Genomic DNA, 18891 nt, shown 5'->3' on the forward strand with positions numbered 1-18891 from the left:
ACGGATTTTTTTCATTCCCAATAATTATTCCCAGGACTGTTATACTATTTGACATCACCAAAAATTTAAATAGGTTATTACTGAGATATTTTGGCAACTGGAGCTGCCAAACATAAAAACTCTGTTTTTGAATAATCGGGGCCTGGGAGGCCCGCTCAGCACTGCAGCTTCTGTGCACCTCCTGACATGGACGGCAACCGTGGCCTCCCAGACCCCAGGCCTGTGGGGGTCGCTCACTGTGGTACAGGCTGCGTGGAGTCAGTGGTGGGAGCCCCTCAGCAGGGAGACAAGGACGCAGCAGTTCTCACGGCCTTGTCAGTGCTTGATTGCATACTCTGTTTCCTTCCGTTAATTTTAGAATGAGAGCGCTCGCTGTCCTGTCTGTCACGCTAGTTATGGCCTGCACAGAAGCCTTCTTCCCTTTCATCTCGAGAGGGAAAGAACTCCTTTGGGGTAAGTAGCAAATGCATTGTGGTCTTCTGGCCTTATAAAGTTATTTTTCACACTTACTAAAATAGAGGGCATAATGGTAGCTCCTGAGAGTCCGTTTAGGCCCCTGTAGTGTAGGCTTTGTTATGCTTAAGAAAAAAAAAATTGTAATTCTTGATTTTAGAAGGATGGAAATACGTACATTTCTTTCTTTAAAAAAGAGCTGGTTTTCCTTGGATGACACAATAGAAAATTTTCACTTTTACCTATTCATATATTTGAAAAAAAAATTTCTTTGGGAGTGTTTTTCTTCCTTTGCTATAGAATTATTTTTTGTTAAATAACTTCTGTAATGTATGTTCTAGAATCAGTGTGCTACTATGTGAAAACAAGAAAGCTACTGAGATGCAGTGGTTAAAATAGTCACAGATCAAACTCTTTGCTTTTCTTTTGATAAAATAAATAAAGTCCCAAACCCTGAGAACAAGTTTCACTGGAACAAACACTGCAGGGGTGTTTGCCTGGACATTTCACCCCATGGACACCGCTGGCCCCAGAAGCAGGTGACACCTCGCTGGTCAGATCCCTGGGCCTCTGGACACAGTCCCAGGGCCCCTGGAGCAGGTGACACCTCGCTGGGCAGGTCCCTGGGCCTCTGGACACAGTCCCGGGGCCCCTGGAGCAGGTGACACCTCGCTGGGCACGGTCTTGGGGCCGTGGCACAGCACTAGGACCTCTGCCCTTGCCAGCCTTTCCCAGGACTGGAGGCCTTGTCTGTAGTTCAGGATCACAGGCTCTGGAGTCCTCACTGCTCCCAGCCACACCCAGCCCAGCCTCCTGCTGGGGGCCACATTTAACCCAATTTTTCTGCATCTCAGGACTTCACCACCATATTAGGAGCTGCAGTGAAGTCCATAACAGACTTGTAGGCTCCTTAAAAAACTCTCTCCCTCCACAGCCCCCAGGACATGCTGGTCACTGCCCACTCTGAGATCAGGGAAGCCATGGGGCCTCTCCCTGCCAGCTTCCATCCATGCCCCAAGGATGGGCTACTCACCCCTAATTCCTGTCCCTCACCTGCAAATGGAGAACACTGGAAAATTACTCATCACAGTCATTATTCATGAGCAAGAATGAGATACTCCATTTAAAGCGGTGAATGCAGTACCCCGGCAATCACCAAAAAATATAAAATTAAAATAGAGTCACAATATAAGGAACCTCAGGAAAAAGTGATTTTGCATCTTCCCAGAAGAAATCAATCACTCTATCACCTGGAACATGCTAGATGTTCAGCCAATGGTTTGTAAATTAATTACTTTGTTATTTTATTTCATATTTAGTAAGGACCTGGTTGTATAAAACCATAGTAAAACACGTTAGAAGTCAAGAGCTAGTTATGAGCAAGTTATTATACATGAGAGCTATTCAACAAAATATTTAAAACTTTGCAACCTGTTTTTTAATTTTAAAAATGACATTTAAAAAGCCATCAGGAATGCAGTATCCACAGCTTTTGCTAAAACAGTTTTTAAAAATTATTTTTCCATCTCTGAGCGATTTGACCTTTTCCTCTTGCTTAAACTTTTGGTCAACACGTCACAAGTGCACAGGACGGCAGCTGACAGCTGCCCCGTGTGCTGGGCACATCCTCCTGCCTGCTTCATTATTTCAAAGCTGACTTATTATTTGCTTGACATGTGAATGAGTTACTGAAAAAGACATTACATGTCTCACAGTGTTTCTACTGTACATCCTTTAATAGTGGTTTTGCAGCTTTAAATCTGTTTGGAAAACGATGATGCCTAATGACTGTGTGTGGGTTTGTGTCACCTGTGCTCACAGACATGTGAAGCAAAAACCTTGGCCTGCTCCCCAGCCCCTGTGCAGGACAAGCCAAAGAGCAGGCAGTGGCAGGGCCAAGAGGATCCAGGCTCCCCCTGGACCACACAGGGTCACCATAAGCAGATGGTGCTCCAGGGGGTCCTGCTTGGTGGGTGGTTCACCGATTATGTGTCAGGCACCCATTTTACAGATCAAAACGTAGAGGTCTATAAGTCTCAGAAGCAGCGAGGCTGTGGCCACTCAGTCTCACGTCCCAGGTCTTTACAGAAAACCAACACACATCCTCATACTTCGGAAGCTTGATGATAAGTACTCAGTGAAAAGTATCAGGCCAGTGCCGTGACTCACATCTGTAATCCCAACACTTTGGGAGGCTGAGGCGGGAAGGTCACTTGAGGCTAGGAGTTCAAGACCAGCCTGACCAACATGGCAAAACCCCATCTCTACTAAAAATACAAAAAAAAAATTAGCTGGGCGTGGTGGTGCCCACCTGTCATCCCAGCTACTCCGGAGGCAGGAGAATCAGTTGAACCCAGGAGGTGGAGTTTGCAGAGTTGAGATCACACCACTGCACTCCAGTCTAGGTGACAGAGTGAAAATCTACCTCAAAAAAAAAAAAAAAAAAGGGAGAGAGAGAAAAGAAAAGCATCAGTCCTGGATAGAGTTTAGGTTGTATCGACTTGTCTGCAAACTGTAGGAAGGTGAGAATAAGAAGGGAAAGATCTCGGCCAGTGCTCAGACTGGGTGGGTGCAGGAGAGACTCTTGTTCCAGAGCAGGGTCCCCTAGGGTCAAAGCACAAAGAGAAATACACTTCAGCACCTGAAAATTCTCTAATAAGAGTCTTTGAAAATGTAAACAATCTATGCATGACCATTGTTGTCTAAGAGAAGTTTGTTATCAATCCCTCCTCTAAAGCCCTGAACAGTGTTCTTCACCGCAGCCCTGTGTATTCATCACCACACAGGCTGAGAGGCATTCAAGCATTTGCGCAAAATCAAGATTTATGTGCAATTATCTTTATGGCAAATGTTCCACCAAGTTATAGCTGTTAAAAGAAAATAAGATGCAAATGAACAACAGGAAGCAGAGGCGCTGCCTGCAGCCTGGGAAAATTTGGGAAGCTAGCCTAATGAGTGAATTTGTTTTAAAAGGAAAGTTGGCAAACCTTATTCCAGTTCATTAAATTTCAACAAACAGCAATGATTAAAGTGAGAATCAACCCACAACTCTAAACAGGAATCAAGCGCTTAGAATTAGGAGCAAAGCTCTGGCCTTGGGGGCTTATGGTTTTGGAGAAGAAAGATTTTGGCTTTCATTTATATATTTTACATAAACAGCCTTTGGAACAAGGCAGCTTCCTTCTTCTTTCTGAAATATGGTATGTTCTTGCCTAATGTGTCCCTGAATCCCACCTCTTTTATGAACAATATGAATATGCATAAAGGAGAATTTGGGGGAACCGTGCCATGCGCCTCTCAGAGCAGGAGCAATCTTGAGAAGGCGCAGCCAGAGAGCAGCGGGCGGCTTCTCCAGAGAAAGTAATTAAGTCCCGTGACTCCCTAGAATTCAGTGTTCAGTTCTGAAAAAAATAAAGTTCAGGTTCAAACTCCCTAAGTCTATGGTCCTTGCATCAGACACCTCTTCCCTGGGACTGCTGGGAACCAAGGAAGGAAGGGCAGCCGCTGAGCTAAGGATAGCAAGGGGCTCAGAGCGGCCACCCCAGCTCCCTGGTGTCAGGAGAGCTAATGTGAGCTGATGGAAACTGAGAAGCAGCAGATAATGGAAAAGCCATCTGCCCTCCTTCTATTTGCCTAAAAGTAGTACATAAATCCACAAAAGTGACCCTTTCCCTCTCCAGCAGAAAGGACAGAAATTCGTCACCGGGGACCGCAGGCCCTCAACAGCCCGGCACCAGCCCCAGAGGCATTTGTGTGACAAACCTCTGCAGCCCTGGCCTCCCTTCCTGTAGTTGCCCCAGAGAGGCCTCCTCACAAGGTGTTTCCCGGGAGCTCAAAGTCCTTTGCTTTGGTCTTGCAGCTTCTTGGAAAATGATTGTTCTTTTGCTGAGGGGCTGTGCAGCAGAGCTCTAACAATCTGTTTGAGTTTCCATCTCAGGGCGCTGAGGGGGCTCCTTCGTGGAAGCAGGAGGCCAGGCTAATAACCCCTGTGAGTTTTCCTCCTGTGACTCTGCCTTTTGTCAGTCTAATTTACGATGCCCCAGAAACTTAATCTAAGATGCAGGGAGAGAAAAGGTTTCTTCCTCCCCTGCAGATGGATGTCAGTCATCTCTATTCAGCCAAGAAGTAGTTAACCTAAACAATGAAAACACCACTGGTTCCAGTAGAGACTGGAGACTATCTGATGAGAATTATGTGTCTCTGGGAGGAAGTTTTCAATACAAAAATGGATTTATTTTATGAAACTTAAAAGACAATAATAATCTGCAAGCCTATAAAAATGTTTTAATTCTGTAAAACATTTTACAGTAAGAAAAGAAACTAGAGACTAAGCAACATGTGATCAGTTAAACTTAAATAACAATATATTAATATTGGTCAATAACAAGAAATGATCTCTCTAGTAACTGCCATTTTCAAGCATAGTAGAGAAAGATAAGCATGTTTCTTTATATTTAATCAGTTGGTTCTTAAATAATTGTCAAGTGCCTGCTGAAAACCAGCCTTTGGTCTTGGTCGTGAACAGCGCAGAACTTTGCAGAGCCCTGAAGAGACTCTCAGTGATAGGATGCATATACACAGGTGGTGTGAGTGACAGAGCCAATTTTATTTCTGGTACCTAAAGATCAGCAGGATCAAAATTTCATAAAGGAAGACCTGGGAGCTGGAGATTGACAATTTCATGGGATGAAGGATAAATTGTGCATTACGTCCACAGCTCTGCAACATGGAGATCGGTCTTGGGCAGGTTGTGGACGTCCTGGATTCTGAGGAAGACCTGCACGCAATTCAGTGGGCGTCAGGAGCCTTCAGATGTTTTTGTCAAAGGCACAGGCACAAGCAGGCCTTGGTTTAGAAAGGTCACTTGGGTGACAGCAGGAGGGACAGAAGGATGGTGGGGAGATCAGTGCAGGAGCCAGTCGAGAGCTCCTTCTACTAAAGCAGTAGAAAGTGAGACTGGCAAGGGCCAGGCAGGAGCAGAACATTCTCCCAGAGACATTATGGGGAAATCCACACCACATCGTGAGTGAAAGGCAAGGAAAGCCACGGCTGGGCTTCTTGCTTGGGGACTTGAGCTGGCAGGGTGGTTATTTCAGGCTGTTAACACCCCCTAACAGGGAACAGAGGAGGATGGCGTGACTCAGGAGAGAAGTTCAAGTTGAAAACGGGCATTTGGGAGAGGACCAAAGGAGGGTGAGAGGAGAGGGCAAAGATCAGAGGAGCCAGAAATGCACCTGAGTTGACACTCACGGGAGGGAGACCATGGAGAGAAGAGAGCCACGGTGACCAAGGCTGAGAGAGAGAGTGGCCAGAGATTGAAAGCAAAAGGCACGACGGCCGGGAGCACTGAGCGCTTGCCAGGCCCTGGACCAAAAGCCGTGCAAACCTCTCTCTAAAACCATCCTAAGACGTAACTCTGCATGCTTACCAGGCCCTCGGCCCAGAGCTGTGAAAACTTCTTTCTAAAACCATCCTAAGACGTAACTCTGCGCACTTGCCAGGCCCTCGGCCCAGAGCTGTGCAAACTTCTCTCTTCAGAGCACACTTGCGAGGCCCTCGGCCAAGAGCTGTGCAAACTTCTCTCTAAAACCATCCTAAGATGTAACTCTGCAGCTAGGAGAGAAAACTGCGCCAGGTGAAGTGAGCTGCCGCGTCACTCGGAGATTGATTTGTCTCACTCCAGAGCCCATGGCCGTCACCCCTCTGCCACTTAAGAATGCCGGCAACATCCCAAAAGCACCAGAGTCCTGGGGGGTTGGGGGGTTACTGCATTTGGCAAATAAGCGGCCATGGCTGACCTCAGAATACTAAATGTTAGTTGAGTTGCCCGGGCAGTTGCAGTGGGTTTAGAAGGAAGTAAGAGGAAAATAAAGGCAAATTCCAAGTGTCTCATATCTCAAGCTTTTGTGGGAACAGGAAGTTCCCTGGCTCTTGAGAGCTGAGAGAAATCTCCATAAAGCCCGGAATGCTGGTCCTTGAGGTCCATACCTGCCACCGGTCCTGCGATGCCCAGGCCGCCCCTCCCCTCTCGGCTCCTACTCACTCTTGGTGGCATCATCCCACATTGCACTGTCCCAAGCACGCACACACTGGCGTAAAGCCGGGTCCCCTGTTCAGATTCCACACTCAGAGCCCGCAGCTCTGACGGCTGTGCTGGGGGTCACCGGCGAGCTGTGAGCCCATGCTGGGTGTCCCTCCCTCCCTCTTGCCCTTGCCTCAGGGAGCCCCACACCGGGGAGCCCTGTTCATTGCTCTCTGCCCAACCCTGAGGGGTCACCCTCTACCCCAAGTGCTTAACCACTGGTTACTCATCCCAGAACCCAAGAGAGATCCAGCACAGAGGTTTTCTTAACTTTGCTGTATCGCACTGTAAGAAACCCGGTGGCCAACGGAACAGACGGAGCAGGGCAGAGTGAGCAGGAAGAAGTGATGCTGGGGAATTTGTTTGCTCCTTGGGTGGGGACGAGCATGGAAGGCGCGTGGGGCCGAAGCCTTGAAGACCCTGCAGGCGCCTCTCCTGCACCGACCTCGCACAGGCGCCTCTCCTGGACCGACCTCGCGCAGGCGCCTCTCCTGGACCGACCTCGCGCAGGCGCCACGCTGGGCCATGGGGAGAGCGAGAGCCTGGTGTCCCCTTCAGGGACTTCTATTTGCTTTTAGGAGCCAATTCATTCCTTTGGTGAAGTATTGATGCTACACAGGTGAATTTAGTAACAGGACTGACGTGTGAACACGGCTGGAAACACTGGCCATCTTCCTGTTACCCCATCCGGAGCTTCATGTTGTTACCCAGAAATGGGATCTTAACCTCTTTAATATTCCAGGTGCTAAAACAAATGACATAGGAATGTTTTCATTGGAAACTGCTAGTATAGTGGAATTATTTTATCTTTTATTAAGTACACAAGATAGGCAAATCTTATTATCAACTTTACCACTACCTCAGGTAACCAGTGATAAATGTTCAGAACAAAAGTTATTCAGAATCATTTGAAGTGGTTTGGGCACGTGAGGAATTAAGGTGAGTAGCTCTCTCATCCCATCCAGCAGGCAGCTCTGTGCGGTGGGGGTGGACGCCCCTCTGTGGCGGGGAAGTGAAGGCCTGTGGAAGGGAAGCGACCCCGGGACCTGGCTTCCCGCCTGTCCCGGAAGCCACGTGGGCATCACCACAGCTAGATGGGCTTGAAGGACAAAGCAACACTGTCAGTGAATCGCCGAACTGTCATTGCGCTTTGACTGTGTGATACTCTGTTCCGTAGGAAAGCCTGAGGAGTCTCCTGTCGCCAGCATCTTGGAGGAAAGCAAGCGCCTGGTAGACACCGCCATGTACGCCACGATGCAGAGGTGAGCCCTGCGGAGGGGCCGCCGCCCCGAGCGCCACCTACAGGCGCATCCGCCCTGACATCTGCACACGTGTGGCCTTTCACAATTGCAGATGAAAACCTGAAGCTTGTCACTGTTAATTTACTTCCCCAGTGTCATGTGCAAGCAGCAGACAGCACTGGTATTTAATCTCCAATTCTTTCTTTAGCAAGACACAAAGGAAGAGCACCGTGATCCAATCAGCAATTACATATATCCTGGTTAAAAGACAGTAGAGGCTGACGTCCTGATAGCAAAACCAGCCTCTCTCCTCAAGGATTAGGACAGATTAAGGAGGAAAAGAGAGACCTAGATCCCAGATCTGTGGTGTTGTGATGTAACTGTAACATTACCTGTGCCATAGAATAAAGAATTAAATGGGGCTCTCCTCCATTTTTGAAATAATTAGCATTTGTAATTATGTAACAGACACCACTATTAAGAATATTGTGATCTCATATTACCTATCTAGTAAAAGAAAAGTAAAACAAAAAACAAAAAACCTGTAAAGCAGTTTGTCCTCCCAAGCTTATTATTTTGTAGGAAGTTGACTAATAAGTATATAAGTTCTCGAGATACAAAATATCAAAAGATAGCAGTTAATTTATTCCAAATTTCTATTATTCCAGCCAGAAAAATACCTTATTGTTCATATTGGCTGCAAACAAATTATTACTTATTTTCTAAAAATTGAATCAAAGGGAAAAGAAAGAGAAATACTATTTCTCATAAACTCACGCACACTTTAGTATGTCTAAAATGGGCAGGAATTCCTGGGGAAGACATGACAGTGGGGGTGGATACCAAGTGCATAGTAAGAAGTATGTGTTGCTCTCTTAGTAACAATTTGTGAACCCAAGTATCTAAGACAGATCTCAGTCAGTTTAGAACATTTATTTTAACAAGGATAAGGATGCGCCCATGACGCAGTGTCAGGAGGTCCTGAGGACACGTGCCCAAGATGGCTGGGGCACAGCTTGCTTTTACACATCTTAGACATAAGACATCAATCAATACATGTCAGATTTACATGGGGGGAGCTTCCAGGTCATAAGTAGATGTAACAGTTTTCTGATTGGCAATCGGCTGAAAGAATAATTATCAGTAGGACGGAATGTCTGAGTTATGTTAAGGCGTTATGGACACCAAGGTTTTATGAGCTTCACAGAGAAGAGATCGTGAATGTTTCTTATCAGACTTAAGGTCTGTGTTGATGTTGATGCTGGAGGGGTAGAAGGAGGCGTGTCTGACCCACCACCTTCCATCATGACCTGACCCCGCTTTTCAGGCTAACTTTGGAATGCTCTTGGCCGAGAGGCGAGGTCCACTCAGGTGGTTAGGCGAGGACATTAGAATTTTATTTTTGGTTCACAAATTGCATGTTAACAGAACCCTTTTGAAATCAGTGCCTTGATCCTAAGGATGCATTAGAGTGAGGGAAGCCCGGGAGAGGTGTCGGCTGGGGAGACTATTGGAAAGATTTGCCTTTTGATAGCTCTCAAAAAATACACTATACACCTATTCCGACTGTGTTTCTTTCCTTAAGAAATACTGTTTCTACTGTGGAACAGTCATTGTTCTAGATGCCAGGATACAGAGATGAGTTCGATCATTTCATATTCTCCGAAGTCCGTGCTCCTTCTGTAAAGACAGACACCTGAAGAGGGCACTTCATTTAGGGATGAATTTATTACAGATCATCAGGAAACATGATGATTGGTTGGTTAGAGAACTGACTGACTTTGCGTAAAAGTTTTAATAATAATAAAATACTTTTATCTTTCAAAACACATCTAGTTAGAGCCGAAAAGGAAAAAAAAAAACTTTTCTAAATAATAATATCCGAAGCTAGAGTGTGCCTGAGTCATTTCTTCCACTCACTTATGGATAGCAGTGTGGCCCCAGGCTTTTGGAAAGTGATAGGAAAGCACAGAGCCTGCCCACGGAAGTGTTTACGAAAAGGGAGCGTCTGAGACCACCCTACCTCCCTCATTCATCACTTCACTTACCTGGGTAGCATGGGGCCAGGGACAAAGGACTTTGCTCCCAAGGCAGATGGGGCCAGAGTTTTAGTGTTTGCACTCATTCCCTGAGACCAGCTCCCATAGAGCAATGGAAAGGAGACCAGGGCAGGCTGCACACAGGAGGGGCTGCGTCTGGGGAGGGGGGCCCTGTGCCTGGGGACCCAGATCTTTACGATGTGCAGTGAGCACGCCGGCCCAGGCTCTGGGGAAGAGCATCCCTGTTTGACTGGAGAGTGCAGTGTGTTCTGGAGGAAGATACGAACTCCAGGGAGGCAGGGGAGGGTTCCGGGGCCTGTGGCCCAGGCTGCACCAGCAACCGGGTTCACCTGCAGCAGCTAGAGCCTGTGAGGGAAGCAGGCAGGGGCAGGATCTGCCCATCCATTGTGTCTGGGCCACCTGGCCAGGTGGGGCTGGTAGTCAGTGGCCCCATGAGTGTGTGTGTGGGGGGGCGGTGAGTGTGCCCTTGACCTGGCAGGCACCCCTCGGACAGGGCAGTGTGCTTTTCTCCCACCATGGCAAAGAGCAGGCACTGCAGATCTACCCCCTCCACCTGCCGTAAGAGTGGGAGCAAATATCTCCCTTTCTCTCCTTCGTAATTTTATAATTTCAGCATGGACAGAAGAAGCATCTGCATGAGGAGGCTGTGGGTCCGGGAGACCAGAGGCCAAGGAACCAAATGCTCCCATCAGTCTCAGTTGCTCACCCCATGGTCTGTCCAGGCTCACACTCCTTGAGCAGTAAATTCATTCCTTTTTAGCATTCAGGGACCGTTTCCAATATTCACAATTCGCTGTGAGTTCCAGGGTGTATTCAGCCTGGAATATCTGCACCTAGATTGGTGACACCATTTGAGTCTGTTTACTGTTCACAGTGAAACACTCTGGGCATTACTGGGATGGAAGACAGAACAGCTAAAGGAGTGTTATTATTTAATCAAATGAAGCTATTGGATGATGTCCCCAAACCGAGAGCAATCCGGAGAATTCATGGGAACACACATTTGATGCATTGCTCTGTGTAGGCTCTTCACATTAAGAATGTGAAACCAGCTAGAGTCAAAATTTCCCTAATTTGAGTTTGATTTTCAGATACTTTGCTGCAATTAAGAGCCTGCAAGTGTCATCTATTAATACCTTGCTTACGTTCTGAAGCTGAGGTCTTAAAGTAACATGCAGCCCTGGCCTGGGCTGCAAACTGTGTCTGCATTCGGAATGACCCATGGCTGGGGCCCCCCAGAAATATCAACAGATGAACAGAGCAGACTGTGGCTTGTGGGGTGGTTGAAGCACCTTTCCAGGCTCTCCTGAACTGAGCTCTCTGCAGGCTGGGCTCTGCAGAACATGGGCATGATGGGAAAGTGACCAGCCAGCAAGGGAGAGCCCTCTCAGCTGCACGGCAGCTGCAGGGACAGGAAGGGCTGGCACGGGCAGCATGGCCTGGGGACCTATCCGGCGGATCCACTGCGTGATACCCTCCAGGTCACAATCAAAAGCTGACCTCAGTTTCCCAGACCCCTGCTTTCCTGACGTACCCCTTTTGGGCCCAGATTGTGTTGTCCCGTGGGTGCCAGGCAAAAGAAGGGATGAAACAGGTGAGCCCTCGAGTGGGTGCAGGTGTTGTTCTAGGAGGCAGAGAAAGTGGATTTCATCAAAAGGAGCACCCTTGGCCTTCAGACCTCCAGAGAATTCTCGTCCTTCCTGTTAGCCAAATGTCTTGCTCAGATAGATTTTAGATAAATGTCTCCAAGGAAAGCACGCGTTTTGGGGAGGGTTGCTATCCTGTCTACCACAGCGAGTCCTGGGGAACCTGCACAGGTGCTTATGCTGTGGCTCTGCTGCTGCTGTGACTGACAATGTCACTTGTGTCCGGGCCAGGAGTCTCCTGTCTTTGGCTGGCATCCATGAACTGTGGCTGGCTAATGTGTTAGTTATAAGTAGCTACAATCTCAGTGTCCTCAAAGTTCATGACTCTATAGTACTTTTTACAAACATGTCAGCAGATCTAAAACACATATATTTTATATTTTAAGTTAAATATCATATGCATTTGTATGTACATGAAGTTATTTCTAACATATTTGGTGCATGTGTATAATTTTTGTATCTTACTATCATCTCTATCATTCCCTGGATGTCTACGTGGTGCAAGCTATTTAATTTTCAATGAATTAATTTCCTCATCTGTAAAATTGGCTAATTATTGTATTTATCTCACAAGCCAATATGGTTTGGGTGTGCGTCCCCTCCAAATCTCATGTTGAAATGGGATTCCCAATGTTGGAGGTGGAGCCCGGTGGAAGGAATTGGATCATGGGGGCGGATCCCTCGTGAATGATTTGTCCCATCCCCTTTGTTTTTGCTCAGTTACTTCACGTGAGATCTGGTTATTTAAAAGTCTGTGGCACCTCCCCCACTCTACTCTCTTGCTCCCCGGGACCTGTCCACTCCCCATTCAACTTCTGCCATGGTTGTCAGCTTCCGGAGGCCCTCACCAGAAGCCAGGCAGGTGCAGGAGCCATGCTTATATAGCCAGAAGAACCGTGAGCCAGCCCCTTAAACTTCTTTTCTTTTCTGGGTAAATTACCAAGTCTCAGGTATTTCTTCATAGCTCTGTAAAAATGGCCTAACACAGAAAATTGGTGCAGAGGAGTGGAGTGTTTCTATAAAGATACCTGAAATTGTGGCAGCGGCTTTGGAACTGTGTAATGGCATGGGGTTGGAAGAGTTTGGAGGGCTCAGAAGAAGACAGAAAACAAGGGAAAGTTTAGAACTTCCTAGAGACTTGCCAAATGACTGGACCAAAATGCTGGTAGAAATAAGGACAGTGAAGGCCAGGCTAACATGGTCTCAGATGGAAATGAGGAACTTACTGGGAACTGGAGGTAGAGGTTGCCTGTGTTATGCCTTAGCAAAGAGCTTGGCTGCACTGTGTCCAAGTAGTGGGGATCTGTGGAAGTTTGAACTTATGAGTGATGACTTGGAGTATCTGGCAGAAGAAATTTCTATGCAGCAAAGCCTTCAAAGTGTGGTCTAGCTGCTTCTAACAACCAACCATCAGATATGAGAGCAAAGAAATGATTTGTATTTGGAACTTATACTTAAAAGGGAAGCAGAGCGTAAACACTTGGAAAATTTGCAGCCTACCCACCTGATAGAAAACAATATCCTGTTTTCAGGGCAAGAATTAAAGGGGGTTGCTGGAGTAACCATTTGCTAGATAAATTAGCATGACTACAAGGGAGCCGAATGTTGCTATCCAAGGCAACAGGAAAAGAGCCTCGAAGAAAGCATGTTATAAGTCCTCAGGACAGCACTTACTGTAACAAGGCCAGAGGTCTAGGAGGAAAGAATGGCTTCAGAGTCTAGACCTTGGGCCTCTTTGTCCTGTGCAGCCCAGGGACACTAATCCCTATATCCCAGCTACTCTGGCTCTGGGCTTGGCTCAGAGGGGCCCAGGTACTACTCAAGCCACAGCTTGAACAGTACAAGCCATAAGTGACTATAACTTTCACATGGTGTTCAGCCTTCAGGCTCACAGAATGCAGGAGTTAAGGAGACTTGGTGGCTTCCCCTAGATTTCAGAGAATGCATGAAAAAGCCTAGTGCCCAGGCAGAAGCCTCCTTCAGGGGCAAAGCCCTCTCAGAATACTCTACTAGGGCCATGCTGAGGGGAAATGTGAGGTTGAAGCCCCCACACAGAGTGCCCACTGAGACATGGCTTAATGGAGCTGTGGGAAGGGGGCCATCGCCCTACAGACCCCAGAATGGTAGATCCACCAGCAGCTTACACCCTGCACCTGAAAAAGCCTCAAGTGCTCAACTCCAACCCATGAGAGCAGCCAGGTGGGCTGTGTTCAAGGAAGCCACAGGGGCAGAGCTGCCCAAGGCCTTGGGAGCCCATTCCGCACACCAGGGTACAGGACGCAGAGTCAAAGGAGATTGTTTCCGAGCTTTAAGATTTAACAAATTGCCTGCTGAGTATAGACTGGTGTGGGGCCTATCAACCCTTTCTGTTTGCTGATTTCTCCCTTTTAGAATGGAAAAATGTACCCAATGTTGGTGCCCCCATTGTATCTTGGAAACATATAACTGCTTTTTTATCTCAGAGGCTCATAGGTAGAAGGACTCATCTCCAGATGAGACTTTGGACTTGGGACTTTTGAGTTAATGCCAGAATAAATTAAGACTTTGGGGGACTGTTGCAAAGGCACAATTGTATTTTGGAATGTGAGAAAGACATGGGATTTCGGGGAACGGATAGAATGGTAAAGTGTAGATGCTTTTCACCTCAAATCTCATGTTAAAATGTGATTCCGGATGTTGGAGGTGAGGCCTGGTGAGAGACGAGTGGATCGTGAGGGCAAATCCCTGATGAATGGTTTAGCCCCATCCTCTTGGTGATGAGTCAGTTCTTGCCCAGGAAGTCCATGTGAGACCTGGTTGTTTTACATTGTGTGGCACCTGCCCGCTTGACCTCTTGCTCCTTCTCTTACCATGTGAGACACCTGCTCCTGCTGCACCGTCCACCATGACTGTGGCTTCCTGAGGCCTCCCCAGAAGCCAAGCAGATCCTGGGTCCATGTTTGCACAGCCTGCAGGACCTTGAGCCAATTGAATCCCTTTTCCTTGTAAATTACCCAGTCTCAAGTATTTCTTTACAGCAATGCAAAAATAGGTTAACAAGTAAGCTTTTTAAAAATTTATTTTTGTAGTATATATTTCCGATGTGCAAAATGGTGTTTTGATATACAAATACATAATGAAATGATCACTACCGTTAAACAAAATTAATATACCCATCACCTTCCATAGTGATTGGTGTGTACGTGTGGTGAGAGCACTTAAAATCTCTCTTAGCACATTAGTTTTTAGTGTTCAATATTATTAACTATGGAAGGAATACAAGTGCTTAGCACAGCACCTAAAACTTTATTTTCATTCAGTAAGCACTAGGTATTTTGTTATTATTAATAAACAAAAATATAAACAATCCATTTAATTACGGCAGAACAACTAGGTCACTTTTCCCAAAGCCACAGTGGGTGATTCTGAGCCCTGAGCCTCATGTCTAACTTGCAGAGGGAAGGAGGTTCTCCTGCCAGCTACGTAGTTCTGTCTGGCCTCTGACACTCACACACCTGCCAACACCTCCCCCACTCTACTCTCTTGTTCCTGCTCTTGCTCCAGGACCTGTCCACTCACACACCTGCCATGGTCACTTGGGCAGTGCTGGCCTCCTGTCAGCTGGAGAGGCCCCGCCCTGCAGGCGACTCAGACAGGGCAGCTGTCTGGAGCCCCCAGAGCACAGTCCGCTGTGGTCACTCTGCTTCTTCTTTGAGGCCTGGCCCTGCCAGCTTTGCTGTCAAAGGTGGTTGACCCAACGCTCAGACAAGAAGGATGGTGAACTTGATGTAGTCCTCCCTTGGGTCCTGGGGACTCAGTAATTCCATTCTGCAGGTGGTTGGACAATGCTCTGATCCACCCAGGTGTTGGCAGCAATGTTGCAAAGGTCACCTCTGTGCTTTCTCTCTAGGTTCCCCAGGTCCTCAAATGCTAGTAGGCAGGCCCACTGTGAAACTTTGGATTGGTTCCCTGTAGCTGCTGCTGCTGAGAATCTAAAAAGGCCAGGTGCCTGTGTGGGAGACCAGGAGTAAGGGGAGGCCTGCAGGTGAGGGGAGGCCCCAGGTGAGGGGAGGCCCCAGGTAAGGAGAGGCCCCAGGTGAGTGAGGGAGGGAGGAGAGGCCCCAGGTGAGGGGGGAGGGGGGGAGGCCCAGGTGAGGAGAGGCCCAGGTAGGGAGGCCCAGGTGAGGGGAGGCCCCAGGTGAGGGGAGGCCGGGGGGGGCAGGTGAGGGAGGCCCAGGTGAGGGGAGGCCCCAGGTGAGGGGAGGCCCCAGGTGAGGAGAGGCCTGCATGTGAGGGAGGCCTGCAGGTGAGGGGAGGCCTGCAGGTGAGGGGAGGCCCCAGGTGAGGGGAGGCCCCAGGTGAGGGAGGCCCCAGGTGAGGAGAGGCCTGCATGTGAGGGGAGTGCAGTGAGGGGAGGCCCCAGGTGAGGGAGAGGCCCCAGGTGAGGGGAGGCCCCAGGTGAGGTGAGGGGAGGCCCAGGTGAGGGAGGCCCCAGGTGAGGGGAGGCCCCAGGTGAGGGGAGGCCCTGCCAGGTGAGGGGAGGCCCCAGGTGAGGGGAGGCCGGGGGGGGAGGTGAGGGAGGCCCAGGTGAGGGGAGGCCCCAGGTGAGGGAGGCCAGGTGAGGGAGGCCCGGAGGGGTGAGGAGGGAGGCCTGCAGGTGAGGGGAGGCCCCAGGTGAGGGAGGCCCAGGTGAGGGAGGCCCAGGTGAGGGAGGAGGGGGGGAGGCCCAGGTGAGGGGAGGCCCCAGGTGAGGAGAGGCCCCAGGTGAGGGGAGGCCCCAGGTGAGGAGAGGCCTGCAGTGAGGGAGCCCAGTGAGGGAGGCCCCAGGTGAGGGGAGGCCCCAGGTGAGGGGAGGCCCCAGGTGAGGAGAGGCCCCAGGTGAGGAGAGGCCTGCAGATGGGGAGAGGCATTCAGATGAGGGAGGCTTCACATATTTCTTCTTCTGTGAGGGTGTGTTTAGCTCTCACTGTGAACAGCTTTGCTGCCCCATTCTGGGGCTGCATTGAGCCGACGCTCTGCACTGGAGTGGGAAGGGAAGAAGTTGGAGCTGGGACACAGGCAGCCTCGGCCGGCATTGGCTCTGAGATCAGGGCAGGGCCGTGCACTCCCCAGTATCCTGTCTCAGTAGCTGGGACATAAACAAATCATGTCTCGGTTTGGATATGATGGCCTGTCAGCAATTGTTAGGAGAATCCAATTCATTCTGATGTGGCAGTTTTGTAAAGGGCAAGGATACGCCATTTTCCTCATCATTCAATACTGATGCGTCACTTACAACCTATTCCTGTTCCTAAACCCGATGACCCCGTGGACAGCAACTGCACATGTTTTACCTGTGCACACCCCGCAGTGCCCATCACATTGTCTGGGACACAGTAGTTACTCAATAAATGTCTGCTTAATTAATTAGTAATTAAGTATCAAAGCTACCATAGACAAATAATCTATTTTATATCTTCTTTATGTGCCATAGAAACCTCAAAAAAAGAGGAATCCTTTCTCCAGCTCAGCTTCTGTCTTTTTCCAAACTTCCTGAGCCAACTAGCGGAGTGATTGCTCGAGCAGCAGAGATAATGCAAACATCAATACAAGCGATGAAAAGAAACGTCAACCTGAAAACTCAACAATCACAGCATCCAACGGGTAATGTGTGCCCCTCTCCCCACTGAGAAGCGGCAAATCCCGAAGGAGGACGCCTTGACTTTGTCCAGGGGCTGCTTGTTCAGGGCATGCTTTTTACTTGAACCAAGCAGGATGGGACTCCAGCTCTTTCAAAGCATACAAGCTGCAATTTTTAAAAATGCTTACCAAACAGCCTCAATATCTTATTTTTGTTACTCTGGAAAATAGCTGTTTCTCTCCTATTCAAATCAAATTTGAAAACCAGCTCAAAAAGCTAAACATCCGTTTTTTATGGTATAAAATAATTTAGGAATTTTCCCATAGCCCCCCTCTTAGTTAAAACTTGGCGAGCTCATTCATAAAATCTCTTCAGTGAAAGGACTTCATGTGGGAGGCGGCGCGTCGCAGGGAGCCCCATCTTCCCACTGAGTTGCTGGTGCCTTAGCAGAACTACCCAGGAGCTTTGAGAGCCAATTTACTCATCTCTAAAATGAGGACAGTAGCACTGCTCACTCTGATGGCTATCAGAAGACCAGTGCATAAACCAGGAGCAAATGTCATTATTTCTTCAGCTCTAAAGCACTCTGTGGGCATAAGATACTGAGATGGTAATGCAGGCAGTCAAAAGGCATATTGGCTTCCTATGATGGGGAGCAAGTAAGCGAAATGTCTTTTTAATTAATTTATCAAGAATTTTTTTCTGTGCAGTGCCATGAGCTACTTGGCCTCTGAGTTGTTCCTTCTAACTAGCTCTAGATCAATTTGGTGCTGGTTACTTAGCTTTTAGAGTAAGACAAACTTGGCTAAATCAGTATTAACCAGAATTCTCAAATCCTAAACTTAACAGTGAAGTTTAATTAATTTCATAGCAAGCTAAGATTCATTTGAAATGTCCCTTGTTTCAAACCATGTGGCTGAACGATGTTTCTAAGGACTCTTGGTCCACTGTCCTGTTACGGGACACTGTCCTGTCCACTGTCCTGTCCACTGTCCTGTCAGGCCTCCTACGGAAATGGCAGTTCCTGACGTCCGAAGATGTGGGTCTTTCTGGTCCATGCCTTAGAGCCACATGCTCACTGCCGGATCTGTAGACATAGATGTTTAGGAGAATAGGCTGAGGTATTTGGTCCAGGCTACAATGTAGAACTTAAGGACTCCATAATTCAGAATGTTTTAAAATGATTTCCGTTGTAAGCATAGCCCATCTAGAAAATTTAGAACGCGAGGAACCTAAAAAGTTTTCCCATTACTTCATCACAAAGCCAGGACTCCATTAAAGGTCAGTGCCTGTCCTTCTAGGCTGCTCCTTCACGTTGGTCTTGTGTGTTACATGACTATGACCTAATAGTTCTTTTTTTTTTTTTTTTTTTTTTTTTTTGTTGAGATGAAGTCTCTCTCTCTTGCCCAGCCTGGAGTGCAGTGGCGCCATCTTGGCTCACTGCAAGCTCCACCTCCTGGGTTCACGCCATTCTCCTGCCTCAGCCTCCTAAGTAGCTGGGATTACAGGTGCCCACCACCACACCCGGCTAATTTTTTGTATTTTTAGTAGAGCCGGGGTTTCACCGTGTTAGCCAGGATGGTCTCGATCTCCTGACCTCATGATCCACCTTCCTTGGCCTCCCAAAGTGCTGGGATTACAGGCGTGAGCCACCACACCCGGCCAGTGGTTCTTTTCTATTGCACATGATTTGTTGTCTGCAAGCACCTGCTTGAGGGCATTCCTGTCAAGAAGAATCTGTGCTCAGCTTTTTGAAGAATGCATAATCCTCCACTAACTGAATGCACACTGCAGTCCAAGGTTCACTTAA

The 18891-nt window shown here is 48.1% G+C and overlaps 1 protein-coding gene across 1 annotated transcript in view; it reads left to right on the forward strand.

The window, feature by feature from the left end:
- Positions 1-359: 359 nt before the first annotated feature.
- The window catches only part of TPO (thyroid peroxidase), an 86837-nt gene continuing 68305 nt past the window's right edge, over positions 360-18891 (forward strand). The window contains 3 exon segments of the mRNA XM_030799838.1: positions 360-453; positions 7713-7797; positions 16935-17104. Of these exon segments, the coding sequence (XP_030655698.1) occupies positions 360-453; positions 7713-7797; positions 16935-17104 (349 nt within the window).

The sequence above is a fragment of the Nomascus leucogenys genome, chromosome 19 (assembly GCF_006542625.1).
Source record: "Nomascus leucogenys isolate Asia chromosome 19, Asia_NLE_v1, whole genome shotgun sequence".
NCBI classification, from domain to species: domain Eukaryota; kingdom Metazoa; phylum Chordata; class Mammalia; order Primates; family Hylobatidae; genus Nomascus; species Nomascus leucogenys.